At 41.0% G+C, this 18,009-nt stretch overlaps 1 protein-coding gene across 5 annotated transcripts in view; it reads left to right on the forward strand.

Annotated features, from left to right (window-relative positions):
* Window positions 1-18,009, forward strand: part of FAM184B (family with sequence similarity 184 member B) — a 192,396-nt gene that overhangs the window by 18,439 nt on the left and 155,948 nt on the right. For 4 of the 5 annotated variants that reach the window (XM_030314144.1, XM_030314143.1, XM_030314142.1 and 1 more), the window contains one exon: window positions 17,676-17,802. In XM_030314144.1, coding sequence (XP_030170004.1) covers window positions 17,676-17,802 — 127 coding nt within the window. Of the gene's footprint in view, window positions 1-17,572; window positions 17,803-18,009 lie in introns of those variants that run through there. The other variant, XM_030314147.1, reaches the window with a different exon arrangement.

The following is an 18,009-nucleotide window of genomic DNA, read 5'->3' on the forward strand; positions in this document are numbered from 1 at the left end:
AATGTCCTGATTACCTAGTTTCCCTCCCCAAGAAAGAACCACTCTTCTTTTGTAAAACTCAATTAGTTATGCTTGTCCTCAACTTCATGTGAATGGGATCATGCAGTGTATATTGTTTTATACTTGGTTTCATTCATCAACACGACTGCTGTGATTCATCCAAATGTTTGCATGTATCAGTGGTTGATTTCTTTTTATTGCTGTAGACTATTTCATTGAGTGAATATACCATAATTCATTTATCCATTCATGGCATTTGAGTTCTTTCCAATTTGGGGCTGTTACAAATAAAGCTGTAATATACATTTTTGTACCTGTGTTTTTTGTGGGTGTATGTACTCATTCCTCTTGGGTTTATACCTAAAAGTCCAATTGCTATGTCATAGGATACGTGTATGGTTTTTTTTAGTAAAACTGGAAGCTTCTAACACTCATCAAGGTGATTTTATAATTTTACACTCCCACCAGCAAAGTGTGAAAGTTTCAGTTGCTATACATGTTTACAAACACTTGTTATTGTCAGTCTCTAATTTTAGCCATTCTGACATTATGTAATGGTATCTCATTGTGGCTTTCATTTACATTACCATGATTAGCAACAGTGAGCACCTTTTTGTCTGCTTATTGACTATTCATACACCTCTTATAGAAGTATTTGTTCAAGTCTTTTGTCCACTTGTAAATGTTATTATCTTTTTCTTATTGATTTGTACAAATTCTTTATACACCTATTATATAGGTTGTCAGATATACAGTTGATCCTTGAGCAGTGGGAGGAGAAGGGGTGTTAGAACCCCAACCCCTGTGTAGCCAAAAATCCACATGTAACTTTTGGCTCCCCAAAGACTTAAGTACTAATAGCCTACTGTTGACCAGAAGCCTTACTGATAATATAAGTTGTCAATTAACACACATTTTGTATGTTACCTGTATTATATACGGTGTTCTTACAATAAAGTAAGCTAGAGAAAAGAAAATGTTATTGCGAAAATCAAAAGGGAAAGAAAATACATTTACAGTACTGTACTGTACCAAAAAATATCCATGTATAAGTGAACCTGTGCATTTCAAGAGTCATCTGTGTATATGTGTTATGAATATCTTCTGCCAGTCGCTGCCTTGCCTTTTAATAGTATTTTTTTTGAGTAGAAGTTTATAGTTTTGATGAAATCCAGTTTATCTTTTTTTCATTGTGGTTAGTGCTTTAACAAATCTTTGCCATCCTGAATGTTATGAATATTCTATGTTTTTTTAAGAAGGCTTATAATATTAGCTTTCACATTTAAGTCTGTGATCCATCTCAAATTAATTTTCTATATGATATGAGGTAGAAGGGGAATTGTCTTGATTAAAATATTCTTATTACAGCTGACATTTTGAAATTTGATCACTGAGATCAGAATATTATAGGCATCTCTGTTTTCTGTAGTACTTTCTCCTTTTCTTCATACTCTTTATATTCTCAGTCTTATCCAGGTCAAAGATGATTTATCTAGATGTGGTTTATATTTTTTAGAGTTTGTCCTTTTCATGAAATTTGAGGTAGGAAAGTTGACATTCTGGATTTTTTTTTAATGTTTATTTATTTATTTTTGAGAGAGAGAGAGAGAGAGAGCTGGAGAAGGCACAAGCAAGGGTGGGGCAGAGAGAGAGAGGGAGACACAGAATCTGAGGAGGGTACCAGGCTCTGAGCTGTCAGCACAGAGCCCGATGCAGGGCCCAAACTCATAAACCACGTTTTCGGTTTGTTTTTTTTTTTAATGTTTATTTGTTTATTTTGAGAGACAGAGAGAGCCTGAGCAGGGGAGGGGCAGAGAGAGAGGAGGAGAAAGGATCTCAAGCAGGCTCCGTGCTGTCAGTGCAGAGTCCTATGCAGGGCTCTATCTCACCAAGTGAGATCATGACCTGAGCTGAAATCGAGTCAGACGCTCAACCGACTGAGCCACCCAGGTGCCCCTTGACATTGTGTTTTTAAGCTATCCTCAAAAGACTGAAGAATTCCCAAATTAAACTTTTTCTTGAAAATTAATTATCTAAGTGGCAAAAAATAACTAAAAATCTAATGCAATTATTTGCTTAAAATTTTGAATGTTAGTATACCAATTCTGTAACTACTGGAATTATGAATAAATGTATTTATTATTCTGCCATGTACTGTTTTAAATGTTTTTATGCGTTTAAGATATTCTTCTAGATGTTAGCTAATCTAATATTCTTACCATCCATTTTCCTGTTATTCAACTATAAGAAATTTCTCAATATCTGCTTCTGCACATAAATTTAACAGTTTTCACAATCAATAATTTGTTGCACTTTCAAAATACATTCACATTAATATTTTGGCTGACTAATAGAATTTGGCACATAAATCACATTCATTCAGTTGAATATTCAGCAGATATTTATTGAGCACCTTCCAAGTGCCAAGTACTATTCTAAACACTGGGACTTCAGCAGTCAGCAAAACAGACACAACTTTGTACTTTCATCAGCTTACATTTTTGTGAGATTTTTTTGCACTTCAGTTTATATCCCAAATATTTACCTTTATTTACAAGTGAATGTTCAGATATAAACAGTAAGTCTGAATGATTTGCAGTAGAATATTATGTGCCCATCAGATTGTGTGTTCCCCTTTTCACAGTATGGAGTTCTTTTGAGCAATTGCTACCCAAGCAGGAATTTTATTTCCCAGACCCTTATATCTTTGGCTGTGCCTTTGGTGTCAGTTCTTGCCAAAGGAATGACAACAGAATTGTTGTGTCACTTCCAGTCCAGGGTATATTAGAATTGGGTATACCTTCTCTATGTTCTCTTTACCTTTTGCTGGCTGAATGAGGATGACAGTGAGGTCCTAGGGGATGATGGAGCACAGAGGGAAAGAACCAGCCACAGATTCACTTTAGAGAGGAAAGGGGGGGGGGGTTCTAAAGACCAGTAACTCAGAGTTTATTGTGACCAAAAAAAACAGCCTTTCCAGTGTTAAGACAGTGAAATGTGAGTTTATTTTAGCAATTAGTATCACCATAACTAGCATACTTGTCTGGTTAACGTTGCAGACATTGTTAATCTGAAGAGATATGATGTCTACCTGAAAATAGAACCATTATCATTGATCTAGCATAATTTGAGGGTTGCCAAAAATGATATTAAAGAAGAAAGTTAGATATTTAGCCTTCCAAAGGGTAAGGCCAACACCTAACAACAGATTTTTGCTGCATATTGAGCCAACACAAAATTAATTGAATCCCTAGCAGTTAGTGACTTAGAAGTGGGGGGGTGTGGGGTTGTAAAAGAAAGTAGGAGTAATCCTGGTCACACTTTGGCCCATGAACCATATTTATATAGTTACAATGTTAAACAGTTACTATTGGAATTCTGATAAAATAAAGATAAGGAATGTGGAGTGGGTACAGCGTAGGAAGCCATGTTCTTCATTCAGTATAGTAGCAAGCATAAAATGGGACAGAAAATAATACATACATACTTTATATGTTCATACAGAAAGAGAATTTGTTGCCTCTGGAAGTCGAACCAGTGGCTAGAAACAGGTGGGAAAGAGACTTCATTTTTTTTCCATTTTTGAATGTCCCTTATATATTGATTGCCATGGGAGCTCAGAGAGAGCATCTCTGACTGGAATAGTCAGGTCAAACCTGCCTCAGAAGCGTGATCTGAGCTGAAACTTGGTGGATGACAGGTTTGAAATAGGAGAAAAGACAAGAAGGACATTATAAAGCAAGACCTAGAAGGAACTGACAAGGTTTGTTAGAGCTTTTAATGGCAATTTTCAATTTTCAAAGTGGGGCCTGGTACCATCCACAACAGCATCACTGAAGTGGTTATTTAAATGCCTTACTCATACCTACTAAATCATAATTTCTCCTATGAGGAGACTGAAATACTCAGGGTCCTGAGTTCAAACTCCATGTTGGGTGTAGAGCTTACTTAAAAAAAAAAAAAAAAAGTTATAAATCCATGTAAATACTCTAGACAATACTTGGAAATATATTGCAGAAACACCATAGATGATTTAAGGGGAGAAAAAAAGTAGTCAGTTTCAAAAAGAGAAATTGAGAAATTGCTACATTGAAATATTCGACCGTATACGGGTCAGTCATATTACCGATACTTAATTCAGTTAAAAACATTTGAGTTTCCATTGAGTGCTGAGCACTCTATTGCTGTTACAAAGAGAATTAAAAAGCATCAGTTCCATTCCTTTTTTGAGTGTTGGAGAGTTCTACTGTTTAATTCTCTTTGAACTCTAGAAAAAGACCAGAAAGGCAACAGTATCACTTCCTACCTGTTTACCCTAAGGCAATGTCCAATGTACTTTGCAAATTGGTTAATATTTCAGGTATTGAAAAGACCACTTCTGCCATGAACTACTCTTAGGTGAAGTACTCTACTCTTTTATCCCTGTGTTTCACACCTTTGTTACCACTAATGCAATTTTAAGATAGGAAGATGGAAAAAAAAAAAAAAAAAAAAAAACTACCAATGCTAGAGTTCCTGGACTCAGTTCCCACAGGCTGTTTCCAGAACCGTATGGAGCGCATGGTGTTCATACTAATATTAATGTTGATGAGGGATAGAAGCACAAAAGTGTTCACCTTTAGCCCAGAAGGCTGATCTATAGGCTATACAGTTCCAATAAGGATCAAATTACAGGCTGGTTGCTACTTTCTTAAAGGGTGTCATGACTGACTATATATCTCACCAATAGTTAATATCTAATGGAATGGTAAACACCAGAGAAATCTTTCAAAAGTAGTTTTATGAGGGGCGCCTGGGTGGCTCGGTCGGTTAAGCGTCCGACTTCGGCTCAGGTCATGATCTCACGGTCCGTGGGTTCGAGCCCCGCGTCCGGCTCTGTGCTGACCGCTCAGAGCCTGGAGCCTGTTTCGGATTCTGTGTCTCCCTCTCTCTGTGACCCTCCCCCCGTCCATGCTCTGTCTCTCTCTGTCTCAAAAATAAATAAACGTTAAAAAAAAAAAAGTAGTTTTATGAGTAGAAATCTGAAGAAGACATTTATGATCTAATACTCCCTGTACGTCCCCTCCCCTTTGAGCACTAAGCATATAATCACCACCTTCATACAGCAAAAGTGCAGCTCTTTTCTCCCCAGGGGGTCCTGTCCCTACCTTTCTTACTTAAATAAACGTACTAAGTTGCACCATACAATGTCTCAAGAATTCTTTCTTGACCCTTTCACTCCATGACCGCACAACAATATAATCTGGCTATAATATTGTCCCAAACCATTTTATTCCAAAATGGCGTGTCCCGTGGTGTTATGTTGATATTACTGTAAGTTCAGCATAAGTCTTGTCATTTCCTGACAAGGGGTTTTGTCTTTATTTTCTTCCTGTGGAGATGATACAGAAGACCTCATTCCAGGCTACCCATGGGGCATCCGGATCTGATTGGAGGCGGAGAGTCAGGTGGCTGGGCCAATAAAAGAATGCACCCAAGTCAGAACCAAAGAGATAAAAGTTTATTGAATACACAACAAGGGAGCGGCAGGCAGGACAGCAAAGGATAGACTGTCTGCCACGAGGTGGTGGTGAGGGGCTACACTTACAGGGCAGGGTGAGGAGGTATGGGAATGTACAGAAGGTTCCCTTTTTCTGTAACTATGCCTGGTTATAATTGGTCAGTTAGGGCCTAAGGTGGATAGCTAAATGAGGCTGTTTCCAGTCAACTCTGTAGTCACTGTGTGCCCTTTTACCTTACTCAGGTTTCCATTGCTCAAGCTTATTGCCTAACAGTGGCCTCTACACTACCTTTATGGACACCCTGGTACTAATCAATGTGTGTGAGAATTATAACAAAGGCATAGTCCCAGTTCAAGCTGTGTGTTCATTTCTTACATTCTTCCCTCAAAAGGGGGGTGGGGGGAGATATTTGACAAATAAATTTATTTTTTTAAGTTTATTTATTTTGAGAGAGAGGAGAGAGCACAAGTGGGGCAGGAGCAGAGAGAGAGACTGAGAGCGAGAATCCTAAGCAGGCTCTGCACAGTCAGCACAGAGCCTGATGTGGAGCTCAAATCCAAGAACCGTAGAATCATGACCTGAGCCAATGTTGGACGCTTAACCAGCTGAGCCACCCAGGCACCCCAACAGAGAACTTTTAGCTTTTAAAAATATTATCTAGATGCTATACAGAGATGCACAGCCTCGAGCACATATTTTAGGGACTTGCAAGCCAGTCTGAAAGATGAGTAGTGTTAAAAAAAAAAATTAAGCCGAGGGGCACCTGGGTGGCTCAGTCAGTTGAGCGTCCGACTTAGGCTCAGGTCATGATCTCACAGTCTGTGAATTCGAGCCCCACGTCGGGCTCTGTGCTGACAGCTCAGAGCCTGGAGCCTGTTTTGGATTCCGTGTCTGCCTCTCTCTCAAAAATAAATAAACATTAAAAAAATTTTAAAAAACATTCAACAGAGTAATTTGAAGGTCTAATTGGCTTTTTAAAGCAATTCATGAATCGAGCCGCATCCTGTCAAGTAAGTAGAGGGAGCATCAAGGAGTTGTACTACAAAATGGAAGGTTTTTATAGGAAAGAGGGTGAGGCAAGGAAGCTATTAGCAAAAGAAAGAAAGGATTCTTCCCAGAAAGGTCACTTTCCCTCTGGGGGGAATGGCAGAGGATGTCATCCTGCAGATCACCTCATCTTCCTTTGTGACAGATTACTTTATTTGTTCTTATAAACGAATTCCTGACTGACCAGTTAGGACTACATTTATGGGGGAGATTGAAACTGCACTTACACTAGGCATTAACCCCTGGTTTGGTGACTTGACCTAAGTAACGCCATTTTGGACCTGTGGTTTTCCTTTTAACAGTAGGAATAAGCAGAGTAAGCCTTCTACGTAAAGGGGTTAAGTGAAATAAATAAGAATGTGATCTTGGTTTTAGATGAGTAGTAGAAATATATTGGTAGTGATAATAATCAAGTTACCCATGCTACTTAACTGATAAGGAAATAAAATTACTAAGCAAAGGCTAAAAGATTAGTAAATTTCTACTGAAGAGCTCACCTAAGGCAGCACTTAGATTATCGATGTGGTAAAGATGAATTATTCAATACCCGTTGAGACAATTGCTTACCCATCTGGAAAAACAAGTCTGTATTTCAACCTCACTCCATATATGAACATAAATCACAGCTAGATCAAATTTAATAAACATAAAAAGAAAGAAAGAAACCATAGAATTACTAGGAGAAACTGATGGGGTTTTGGGGTGATGGTTTGGGGTTCAGAGCCAACGACCAAGAAAGAACTCTGGAAGACGTCTTTGGTGCAAAAAGGTGATTTTATTAAAGCACAGGGACAGGACCTGTGGGCAGAAAGAGCTGCACTCAGGTGGTGAAGAGTGACTCATGATATACCTTCACTTTGGGAGGGGGTTAGGGACAGTGCAAGTCTCTAAGGAATTTTGGAAGCAAGGTTTCCAGGACCTTGAGGGGCTAGCTGTTGTTAAGAAAACGTCATGTATTACTGTTTAGTAAAACCTCAGTCATGAGACCCTTCAGATGTATATCAGCAGGCCATAAGCCCGGAGTATGATTGACAACGTATACTCGGAGGTTAAAGATAAAGAAGGTTTGCAAAGGAATTTTTATGTGTTTAAGGATACTCACAGGATCCTGGGGGGGCGAGGGGGGGCGGGTGGTCAGGATAATATTAAGCCAAGATTCCCTTTTGCCCCTAGCAAAGTGTCATCATTGAGGCAGCTGAGCTCCTAGAGGGAGGTCACTCTGCCAGTTTCAAGGACTTGTCAATGGGCTATAGGCAGTAAGGGAATTTAATTTTTCACTTGCCTTAGTTTCCCACATCACCATGGCAAGTACTTAAACCCCTTTCCTTTGTTCTTGGGTAGCCCGGAGTGTCCAAGGAATATCACACATAGTCCACCGGGATGGTGGGGGGTGGGGGGTGGGGTTGCTAGCTTGTACTTTGCCTTCAGCTTGTGTTATACTCCTCATCATATCCCCCATGAACAATTTTGACCCTTAAATCTTGAAGTTTGCTGAAGGTGGAAGGTCTTGTCTTCTGTAGCTTCTTCCTGCTAAGCAAGGGCATAGAGTTGTCCCTACCTATGAGTCAATATTGATCAGTTGAGAAACATACAGGAGAGTTACAAATGGCAGAGACAGCTGGATCCAACGTGGACCTCCTTGAGTAGAAAGGATCATCTGTTGGCTTGAAGTTATTGCAGTGATGGAATCTTGGGACCAGGCAGAGAGACATGGGAGAAAACAGCAAAACATAATTAGAATAACTAGAAAGATTAGCTCAAATGAAAGTCCTTTGGTAGCTGTCAAAAATCTCTAGTCTAGATGTTTAACCAATCATTAAAGGAGAGGGATTGTTTGTTTTTTTATACTTTTTTATAATTTTTTTTTAAATTTACATCCAAATTAGTTAGCATATAGTGCAACAATGATTTCAGAAGTAGGTTCCTTAATGCCCCTTACCCATTTAGCCCATCCCCCTCCCACAACCCCTCCAGTAACCCTCTGTTTGTTCTCCATATTTAAGAGTAAGAGAGGGATTGTTTAAAGCACCAATTTGAGAATTCATATCAGTTAAAATCCAGAAATATTTTTGTGGTAATATAGAATGTATACACAGCATTTTGTTTTTATGAGAGTAGAAGTTCCACGTTGTGCAGCAGTTAAAACATCTAATGCCATTCTATTTTGTAGAACTATTTTATGCATTTGAGTTATTTTAGTATTTAATAATGTAATGTTATTTTGAGAGTCATTTAAAGCCTTAACTGTGTAACAGGTGGTGTTTAGCCATCATATAGACTCTGTTTCGTTTAGTGAACAATCGGGTAATTTATAAGAGGTGTTTTTATGGAAACAAGAAAAATACAGTTTAATGGTTACAGCAAATTACAAACCCGGGGTCTGCCAGTGAGATTTTTTGGATGTCAGGCTTGAAGCATCCTCAGATGGGAGTGGGACCAGGCGGCAGGTCAGATGGGTTTTTCTGGTTTGTAATTTAAATGTCTGTGGTGATCCTTTTGAATGGCCCATTGTAAGAAGGAATTGTCCATATAAATTGGGGAAAGGAGAATGAAAAAGAAAGGTACAACCAGCCTAAGAGAAGTTTGCAGTCTTCTACAGGGTCACAGGAATAAGAAGACACATTAGTTTACTCATCCGTTTCCTGTTATGGGGATACAGGTTTTATTTTGGATACAGGAGCCCATGAAAAATGCCCCTCTAAGTTTATTGCAGTGGAAGTACATAATATGACCCAGTAGGGTCTCTTCCATTTTGGAATTAAATTCCCTGCTATTTTGGACTTTCAATCCTTTCATTAAACCAGGTATCCTGGGTTTATATGGGGTAGGTTTCTAGGAACTGTCAGTTCAGGTTTAGGAAGGATTTAGAGATTTATTAATTAATCTGGCCTCAAGTGAATAACTTAATAAAGCGTTATAGTCTTTATCTATTGATAGATCTACAGTGAGTAAAGGTTTTTCATATACAGTTGTTGGGTGAGTTCATCCCATTTTCCAGTTGTTTAAATAATATACCCATAGGGTCCTGTTACTATCTCCACAAAATAACAAAAAAATTGTCCATACTTGTGCTATCGTGACAGTATCTCTTAAGTTTACCTCAAGTTGTCCAGCTTAGGCAGATAATAAACATTTAAAGACAATCAGAACTAGAATTTAACATCCATGAATGTGTGTTATTGAAACATAGTTTTTCTCTCTAAAAACCCTCATTTCCAGAGATAGCCAAATCAATACTAATTTGCTTGTAAAACAAGTCCAGTTTTAATAAACTTGGCCTGACTATCTACATAAGCTCAGCAAGAATAGTGATTGATCATATAGATCTTTTAAAGTTTGCTTTGTTGGAACTTTTTATAAGGAATCACCAGATTGAACTTTTAGTAGCCTCTCCAGACCAGAAGCCAAGCCAAATACTTGCCATCAGACATGCCTGCAATACCTGTAGATTTGGGCAAATTCCTCTTCACCAGGTCCCCAAGATATCCTGAGGTTCCTGCACCTGCCAGGAAGTAACATTCTTTACTCACCTGGTAAGGCTGCTGGGAACTCTGTAAGCAATGTATCAGGCCAACATTTCTAAGGGGCTCTACGGCTCCATGTTTCATAAAGTCAACCTTAGTTCCTTAAAGCTGTCTGGTCATATCTGAGTCTGTGCATATCACTCTCAAAGATGACATTCCAGCCTTGGTAAAAGAATCAGCATTTTCAGTCGTGTCTTGTTACAAGGAGAATAGATTTTTACTGAACTTATGCAAATAAGAATGATTGCTGGAAGAATACTCACTGAGACTTCTTGAATTTTAGAGGGTTTAGGTAAAGAAAAGAGTTATCTTTTGCTTCAGTTTACAAATGAACATTTTATCACATTTCTGTATATCATAGATATCTTAAGAGAAAGTTTCCTTAATATAGAAGAACAGACATTAGAGAACCAGCAGTATTTCCAACAAGAGTCACAAAACTATAATCTTCCTCAGTTCATTAGTCCCATGTTCCTAATTCTTGTTCAGTTTGGATGCAACTTTTTAGTTCTGGAAATTCTAACCCATTTTAGTATTAATCTTAAAGATGTCAAATACCTGTATTTGTCCTAAAAGTCCTTTTTATGAATCTCCTTGAAGATGAAACACGTTTTGTTACAGCCTAAGTACAAAACTATTAGTGACAAAATCTCAGAAATGGACATTGTTAAAGATCTGATAAGAGTTCATTATGATGCAAATGACAAGGAAATTCAGTGATTTTTATGACACATAACACTTCCATAATAAGAATATCGGTCAGGACCTTATCCCAGAACATTAAAACTTTAGGAATTGCGTATATATTTGAGCAGTTATAACATTTACCCATGCAGTACAACCTAAGGTTTACCATTATTTGAAAGTTCTTTTCCAAGTAACTTAGCATACCAGATAAAAAAGCCTAATTGGTCACAAAGACTTCTTTTACAATTTAAATGTTGAAAGTTTGTTAAAACCTTAGAAAGTTATAAAGCACATCCTAACTAGGATTACAGATCATTACAAATCTCAAGACTTTAAATTATTTATTTAACCAAGATGGCAATAAGATTTCAAAAGCAAATATGTAGGATTATATATATAGTTGTTAGCAAAGCTAAGCTCCTTTAACATTGAGAAGTTTTAACTAAGTAATCAAAGACCTGAAAAAGACAAAAATACAAGCTTTGGTTTTCCCGGCAGACAAAAGAGAAAAAACCTTTGTTTATATTTTCTTATCAAGAGCAGATCAGGGGCCCCTCAGTGGCTCCGTCAGTTAAGGGTCCGACTTCAGCTCAGGTCATGATCTCGCAGTCTGTGAGTTCTAGTCCCACATTGGACTCTGTGCTGACAGCTCAGAGCCTGGAGCCTGCTTCGGATTCTGTGTCCCCCCGCCCCCTCTTGCCCCTCCCCCACTCATGCTCTGTCTCACTCTGTCTCTCAAAAATAAATAAATGTTAAAAAAAAAAAAGAGCAGATCAACAGTCCAAGAAAATTTTGTGTTTTGAACAGAGAGAGAAAAGTGCGAACTTCAACCTTATACCACTATACTTTTAAAATCCATTCATCTCAATCTTAGTCTATCCTGACCACACATAAAATTCTTTTCCAAAGATATACCTTCACGAACCTTCTACAACTTTCCTTTGCATTCAGATTTTGTCCCAAGCTACTTCACTCCAAACAACCAGTCTCATTTAGGATGCAATTACTTTCTTTTACCTTCAACAAAAGTGGACAGTCTGTGTTCAGAGACTACAAAATAGGATAGAAGGCAGGAAGCTTTTGTAGGATAACGCATAAAGAACAAGGAGGAGAAAAAGAGAAAACACCTGATTGGCTGGGACCACAGAGTCAACCTCGTCTGGAGTGAGGAGGAACAGGAAATAAGCCCAGGGCCCAGAATTGGCGTGGGGTTTGAGGCTTGGCTGACTGCATATACTGATTCTGGTCAGGCAAAAAATTTACAAGGACACAAAAGGTATTTAAGTTTCAGTTGGCAGATGTGGCACTCTGGGCACTCCAACTTGGGCCTAGAAAATTATTCCAACATAAGGAAGAAAGCCCCATGAAAACAATGAAAAAAGGTTTAATGCCAACAACTGATCAATTTGTGGAAAGGTGTTCCAGTAGCCCTACTAATATTCACAGAAATGGTGTGTAGGGAGAGACACGCTTTACGTATTAAAATGGAAGATATTTGAAGATCAGGAGCTGCTAGTGTGGGGCCCCTGGGTGGCTCAGTTGGTGGCTCATCCGACTCTTGATTTTGGCTCAGGTCATGATCTCATGGGATAGAGCCAGCTTTGAGCTGACAGTGTGGAGCCTGCTTGGGTTTCTTCTCTCTCCCCTTCTCTCTCCTCTGCCCTGCTCTCTTTCCTTTTCTCTCTCAAAATAAATAAATAAACTTAAAAAAAAAAGCTGCTAATTTTGGCAAGGGTATGGGAAAACACTCATTTTTGTGCACTATTTAAAAAAAATTTTTTTTTCATTTTAGAGAGGGGGTGGGGGGGTGGGGAGAGTGTGCACAAGAGGGGGAGAGAGGCAAAAGGAGACAGAGAATCCCAAGCAGGCTCCATGCTCAGTGTAGAGCCCGATGCGGGGCTCAATCCCACGACCCTGGGATCGTGGCCCAAGCTGAAATCAAGAGTCAGACACCGAACTGGCAGAGCCACCCAGGCACCCCTTGTGCCCTATTAATGAGAGTATAAGTTGGAATAACTTCAAGAGATATCAACATTTAAAACTTGCTGACCTATTGAAATTGGTTTATGAGAATTTATTCCTATAGAAATATTTGCACATGTATGCAAAGATCCATGTATGATGTCATGTAGGAAGTTATCTCGATGCAGTGGTAGCCTCCAAATACACTATCCCATATGTCATGGACAGGAAGCTCCACAGCCCAAATTAAGGTGCTCAAATCACAAGGTTTACTGAATCACTTTTCAATAGAAGTCAGCTGGAAAGTACAGTGAAGGTGAAGACATTGAGGATAAGGTGCCAGGGAGCTGGGAGGACCTTATTACCTGAACCCTGTGTCATGCAGTGTTATGTCCCGTCTGCTGCATCAACCTTCACTTCTGATGGTGCACTTAAAAGGGCAACAGCTGAAACTGAAAAGGGGGCTCAGCAGAGAGAGGGTGCCTAGAGCCGATAAGTGCTTCTATCAGAAATGTGCAGGGACAAGTATGCCTGGTTAGAAGTCTGCTGAGAGCCATGTTTTTTATCTTTTTCTGGACAGAACATTCATGGGGCCAGAATGGGTGTCAACAACGAATGGCATTTGAGGGGATAATGTAGCAATTGACCCGAAGTTGGTATCATCTTAATTGACAACTTGGCTTTCCCATCATTTTCAGTAATACTCTTGTTTGTGCCATCCTTTTTATATATATTCCATTCTCTTAATCGTGTCTTACAGTATACTTTCTGTACTTAACACTTCTTAGCAATTTAAGCTATTTGTTTTTCCTATTATACTTAACAGATGAATATCATATATCCTTTTTGTTTCTCCTGTCCTTTAGGACACAATTGAATATTCTCAATACAGAAAATACACACAGCAAATAGGAACATATAGGAAACATTTTGCTTAAAATATAAATTTTTTTTCAATAGGGGATAGGATAAATAGGATATTTTGTATACAATGGAGTACTGGTTGTTGAACATGGGATTGTAGATCTTTCTTGCCAAAAGAGGAAGAAGATGTATATTTTATGTTGAGTGAATAGGGTTCAAAAACATTATGTACAGTATCCCATTTATGTTTTAAAACTGCATATATGAACATAACATTTTTTAGATGTGTGCAGAGAGACATCTACAAGAATCTTCTCTAAAATATTAATAGTTATTTTCTCTAAGTGTAGAATTTGGGGTAATTTTTTGCCTGCTTCTTATATTTTGTCTTATTACAGGCGAGGGTCTTTTTTTTTTTAGGCAAAGACTACTGTAAGAAGCTTATATTTTTACAATCTAAAGAAAGAAAAATCAATTATGGCTTTAAGAATTTCATATTGCCAGCATCGTGCTCTGGGAAAAATAGCCTTCAAAATCAGACCCAGATCCATTACTAGCTGTATAAAATTGGGTGCTTAGCCTCCCTTAACTTCATAGTCTGTAGAATGACAATAATAATAAGTACCTTAGAGGAAGTAAGAACATGTGCCAAGAGCATAGTACAATGCCAAGATCATGTTAGTGGTCTAATAATTGTTCCCCACATACACACCCCATATGTGATACAGTGCTTAATTCTCTTCTGCCCTCTCTTTCATTCCTGATAGTGTGAAAGACCTACTAATCATAGCACTAGCAAATCCCAGCAGCTGCAGAGGACTCTTTCCAAGACAGGTCAGCTATGGTAACTTCCTTACAGCAGCTGTGGTCCAACAAAGCCTGATAAGGGAATCTGAGGTTTTCCCAGTCTTCCATTATAAAGTTGAAAGTATAATATATCCTACTGGAAAAATATTTTGGCCCCTAGACATGATCATATTTAAATAAGTAAAACTTGTGGTTACATTGCAGTATTACTAAACTTTAGTGTGTATATGATCATCTACAGGAGTGATGCTCAATCCTATTCAGACCCAGTGTCACTTTTCTTTATAATGTTCATGTTACTATACTGAAGTTCAGAGATAATTTTAAAAATTAGTACACACATTTTAGGGGTGCCTGGGTGCCTCAGCCGGTTAAGCGGCAGCTTCAGCTCAGGTGGTCGTCTCATAGTTGCTGGGTTCAGGCCCACGTTGGGCTCTGTGCTGACAGCTCAGAGCCTGGAACCTGCTTTGGATACTGTGTCTCCCTCTCTCCCTCTCTCTCTGCCCCTTCCCCATTCGTGCTCTGTCTCTCTCTCTCTCTCTCAAAATTAAATAAACATAAAAAAATTAAAATTAGTACACACATTTTTAAAATCAATATAATTCCTTGACAGTAATATAAAGGAGAAATAAAAGGAAAATAATTATAACTAAGTCATATATATTTCAATATAGACATGCTCTGATATGATTAACCTTATGGTATCATATAGTATTCAGATGTTTGCACATATAGGTAAACCCCCCCATGAATGTGTCAAATATAGTACAAGGATGTTGCACTGGCAATCAAATACCATGAGTCATGTGGTCATTGTTGATGTGACTTTCCGAAATGGTGCACAACTTTTGGTAAAGTTTTGCACTAAAAAGGCTAATTTCCCTCGAGTTTACACAGTGGTGGAGTTCCCATAAAATTTAATGTGTAATAAGATCCTGCAGAAACTACTCTAAAGGGAACTTGTGTAAAATGTCGATTCCTGGACCCTCAACTCCAAGGATTTTGACTCTGGGAGTCTAGCTTAAGGCTGGAAATCTGTGTCAGTCTCCTGGTGTAATGCCCCCGATTTCGAATCTGAGAGATCACCAAGGAGCCGATACCGATGCAAACGCACGAGGGTTTATTTGCAAGCTCGAGCTTGGGCCCAAGTATACTCAACACAGCAGAGCAGGGACTTGGACCCCTAGGTTAAGAGGCGTAGCAGTTTTATAGGGGCCAGTGGCCAATGAGATTGTAACACACACACAGAAAGTTGCATAGTCATGCCAGTCCACACGCAGGTGGCCAATTGAATTACAATTTACCTTATAGCAACTGTTAGAACTAGCCTATCACTCTGGTCAGAATTGGTGCACAAGTTTGGCGGGCAAAAGGCGGGGTTTATGTTCTTTGGCGGTTAGGGGTTCCGTATTCCTATATGAGCCGGTTTCCAGTAAGGGTGTGCTCAGTGGCTTGACTAGGGTGGGGGAGTGTCTTAAAGCAATAAGTAGGTCATGTGGGGGTTGTACATGAGATGGTGGGTGTAGCACAAAATGGAGTTAGTCTTGCTCTGCTTGTCCAGGGGCAGGGGATTTTTGTTAAATTCCTTGGGTCCCACATTGGCAGCGATTCTGATTCAGGCATTGTGTTTTCTAAATGAATCGGAAACTAAGATGTTGCCTTGGAGAGGGAATCTAAGATAATATACTAGGAGCCCAAAACCCAGATTGACCATTCCTACCCAGTGTAGTATACTGGGGTTAAAGTAAGGAATTTAGAAGAGGAATATGTTGGTTTCAGACACAACTGGGCTACTTTTGCAACTGCCTGACTGTACAAATTTTCTGGATCTATTCCCTTATCTATAAAAAGGGGTATGGTTATCTGCGGTGTAGAGGGACGGGATTGTGATTTCTGAAACCATTTGGAAGCTTGCTTGCTTTGTCAAGATTATTAAAATTCTTGATATAAGGCAGTTTCTAAAATAAAATGTATTAACCATGAAAATTGCTTATTATGTTGACGCTATTATTCATATGTTAGGAAAATCTGATGAGGGTGCTATCACTTTCCCCAAAGCCCACTGTTTGAAACCAGAGAAAGCAAGTCACAAAGAAATTTGGCCGCTAACTCTTACATTCAACAAACAAAAAGGCACAAGCTCGAAATCGTGACAAGATCTGCCTCCAGTTGGCCAGTGGCCAAGAGTGTGGAGAGGGATGAGTCACTTCCCTTTCACTGGGCTCTGTGTACTTAGACTTTCAGCTCCATCTGTTACTCAACTACCCCATTCCTCTTTGCTTCCTCCTTTCCCACACCTGCTACCATCGTTTCTATCTCTCTGACTTTCCCTCTTCGCTCCTGCGGCTTCTGGTACTACCCGTTCCGCGCTTTCTCTTCCTAGATTTCTGTCACCAGCTCCTCGGCCGCCCCTTTGGCTTCTTCCCTTTGTTCGGTGATCTCCGGCAATCCTCCCGCAACGTCCGGGCTCCTCCCCAAGATGGGGGAAGGGGGATTGCCACCCGCAGCCCCCGCTGGGGCCCGCACCGTGCGCCCTGGTCCCGGTACCTCCTTGCAACCGCGCGACTTGCTCTTTACCTCCCTGCCCCTCTCTCTATATCCCGCCCCCATCTCCGCCTTCAGCGCCGAGCTCCGAGGCTCCAGAGTCTCCGGCTGAGCGCGCCCATCAAGGTTGCCCGGTCCCTCGCCACCCGTTCGCCCCGGAGAACATCGCCGAGGGCCCCTTCCCAGACCGCGCGCCCCGGCTGCCCGAGGCTGAGGCCGGCTCTGATTCTTCCTTGGCTTGGGATGCGCACCGCCGGCGGAGGCAGTCGCTGCTGAGTCCAGAGCCCTGCGCCACCCACGTGTCCGAGAGCCCGGCGCGGGGCCAGCGCGAACCTCTCCAAGGCCAGCGGCTTCTCGTCGCGGAAGCACTTCTGTTGCAGGCGAAACCCGCACGGGCGGGAGAGCGGCGCGCGGGTCACTAGCGGCACGTGCGGATCCTCGGCGTGTCGCCGCAGGGTGCGGGTGCCCGCAGAGCCAGAGACCCAGCGAGCCAGCGAGCGAGCGAGCGAGCGCCGGAGAAGGGCGGGTGGGCGCGGGGACCGCCGAGAGGCCGACACCTCGGGGCAGTAGGGGCAGCTCGGCGGTGCGGGCGGCGGGACTGCAGTGCCACCGCTCCGGAGGAAGCCCACACGCTCACACGCCCGCGCGCGCACGCACGTGCACACCACGGGCAGCTAGAACACTAGCGAGAGCCCTTGAGTGTCGGACGCGTTTTAGCCATGGCTTCTGTCCTTAACAGCAAAATTCACGCGTCCGGGACTTGCCAGGGCTCCAAAGCTGATGCCCGCGGTGGCACCGACTGGAGAATGGATTGGGATCCCGAGATGCACGTGAAAATGTGCAAGAAGATCGCCCAGCTCACCAAGGTAAGGTGAGGCGCTGCGGGCAGGCGAGCTGCGCGTCCAGGGGCCCCAGGTTGGGGGAGGGCAGACGCACCCAGGGGAGGCCCAGGACGAATCCGGGCAGAAACTTTGTCTGGGAGGCCAACCGGTTAGGGGAGCGGTCCTAAATCTTGGTAACTTGACCTTCTGGAAGCACCATCCTTAAAGCAGCTGAGAGGATCCTTGCCAAGG

This window comes from Lynx canadensis, chromosome B1 (genome assembly GCF_007474595.2).
Source record: "Lynx canadensis isolate LIC74 chromosome B1, mLynCan4.pri.v2, whole genome shotgun sequence".
In the NCBI taxonomy this organism is placed as follows: Eukaryota; Metazoa; Chordata; class Mammalia; order Carnivora; family Felidae; genus Lynx; species Lynx canadensis.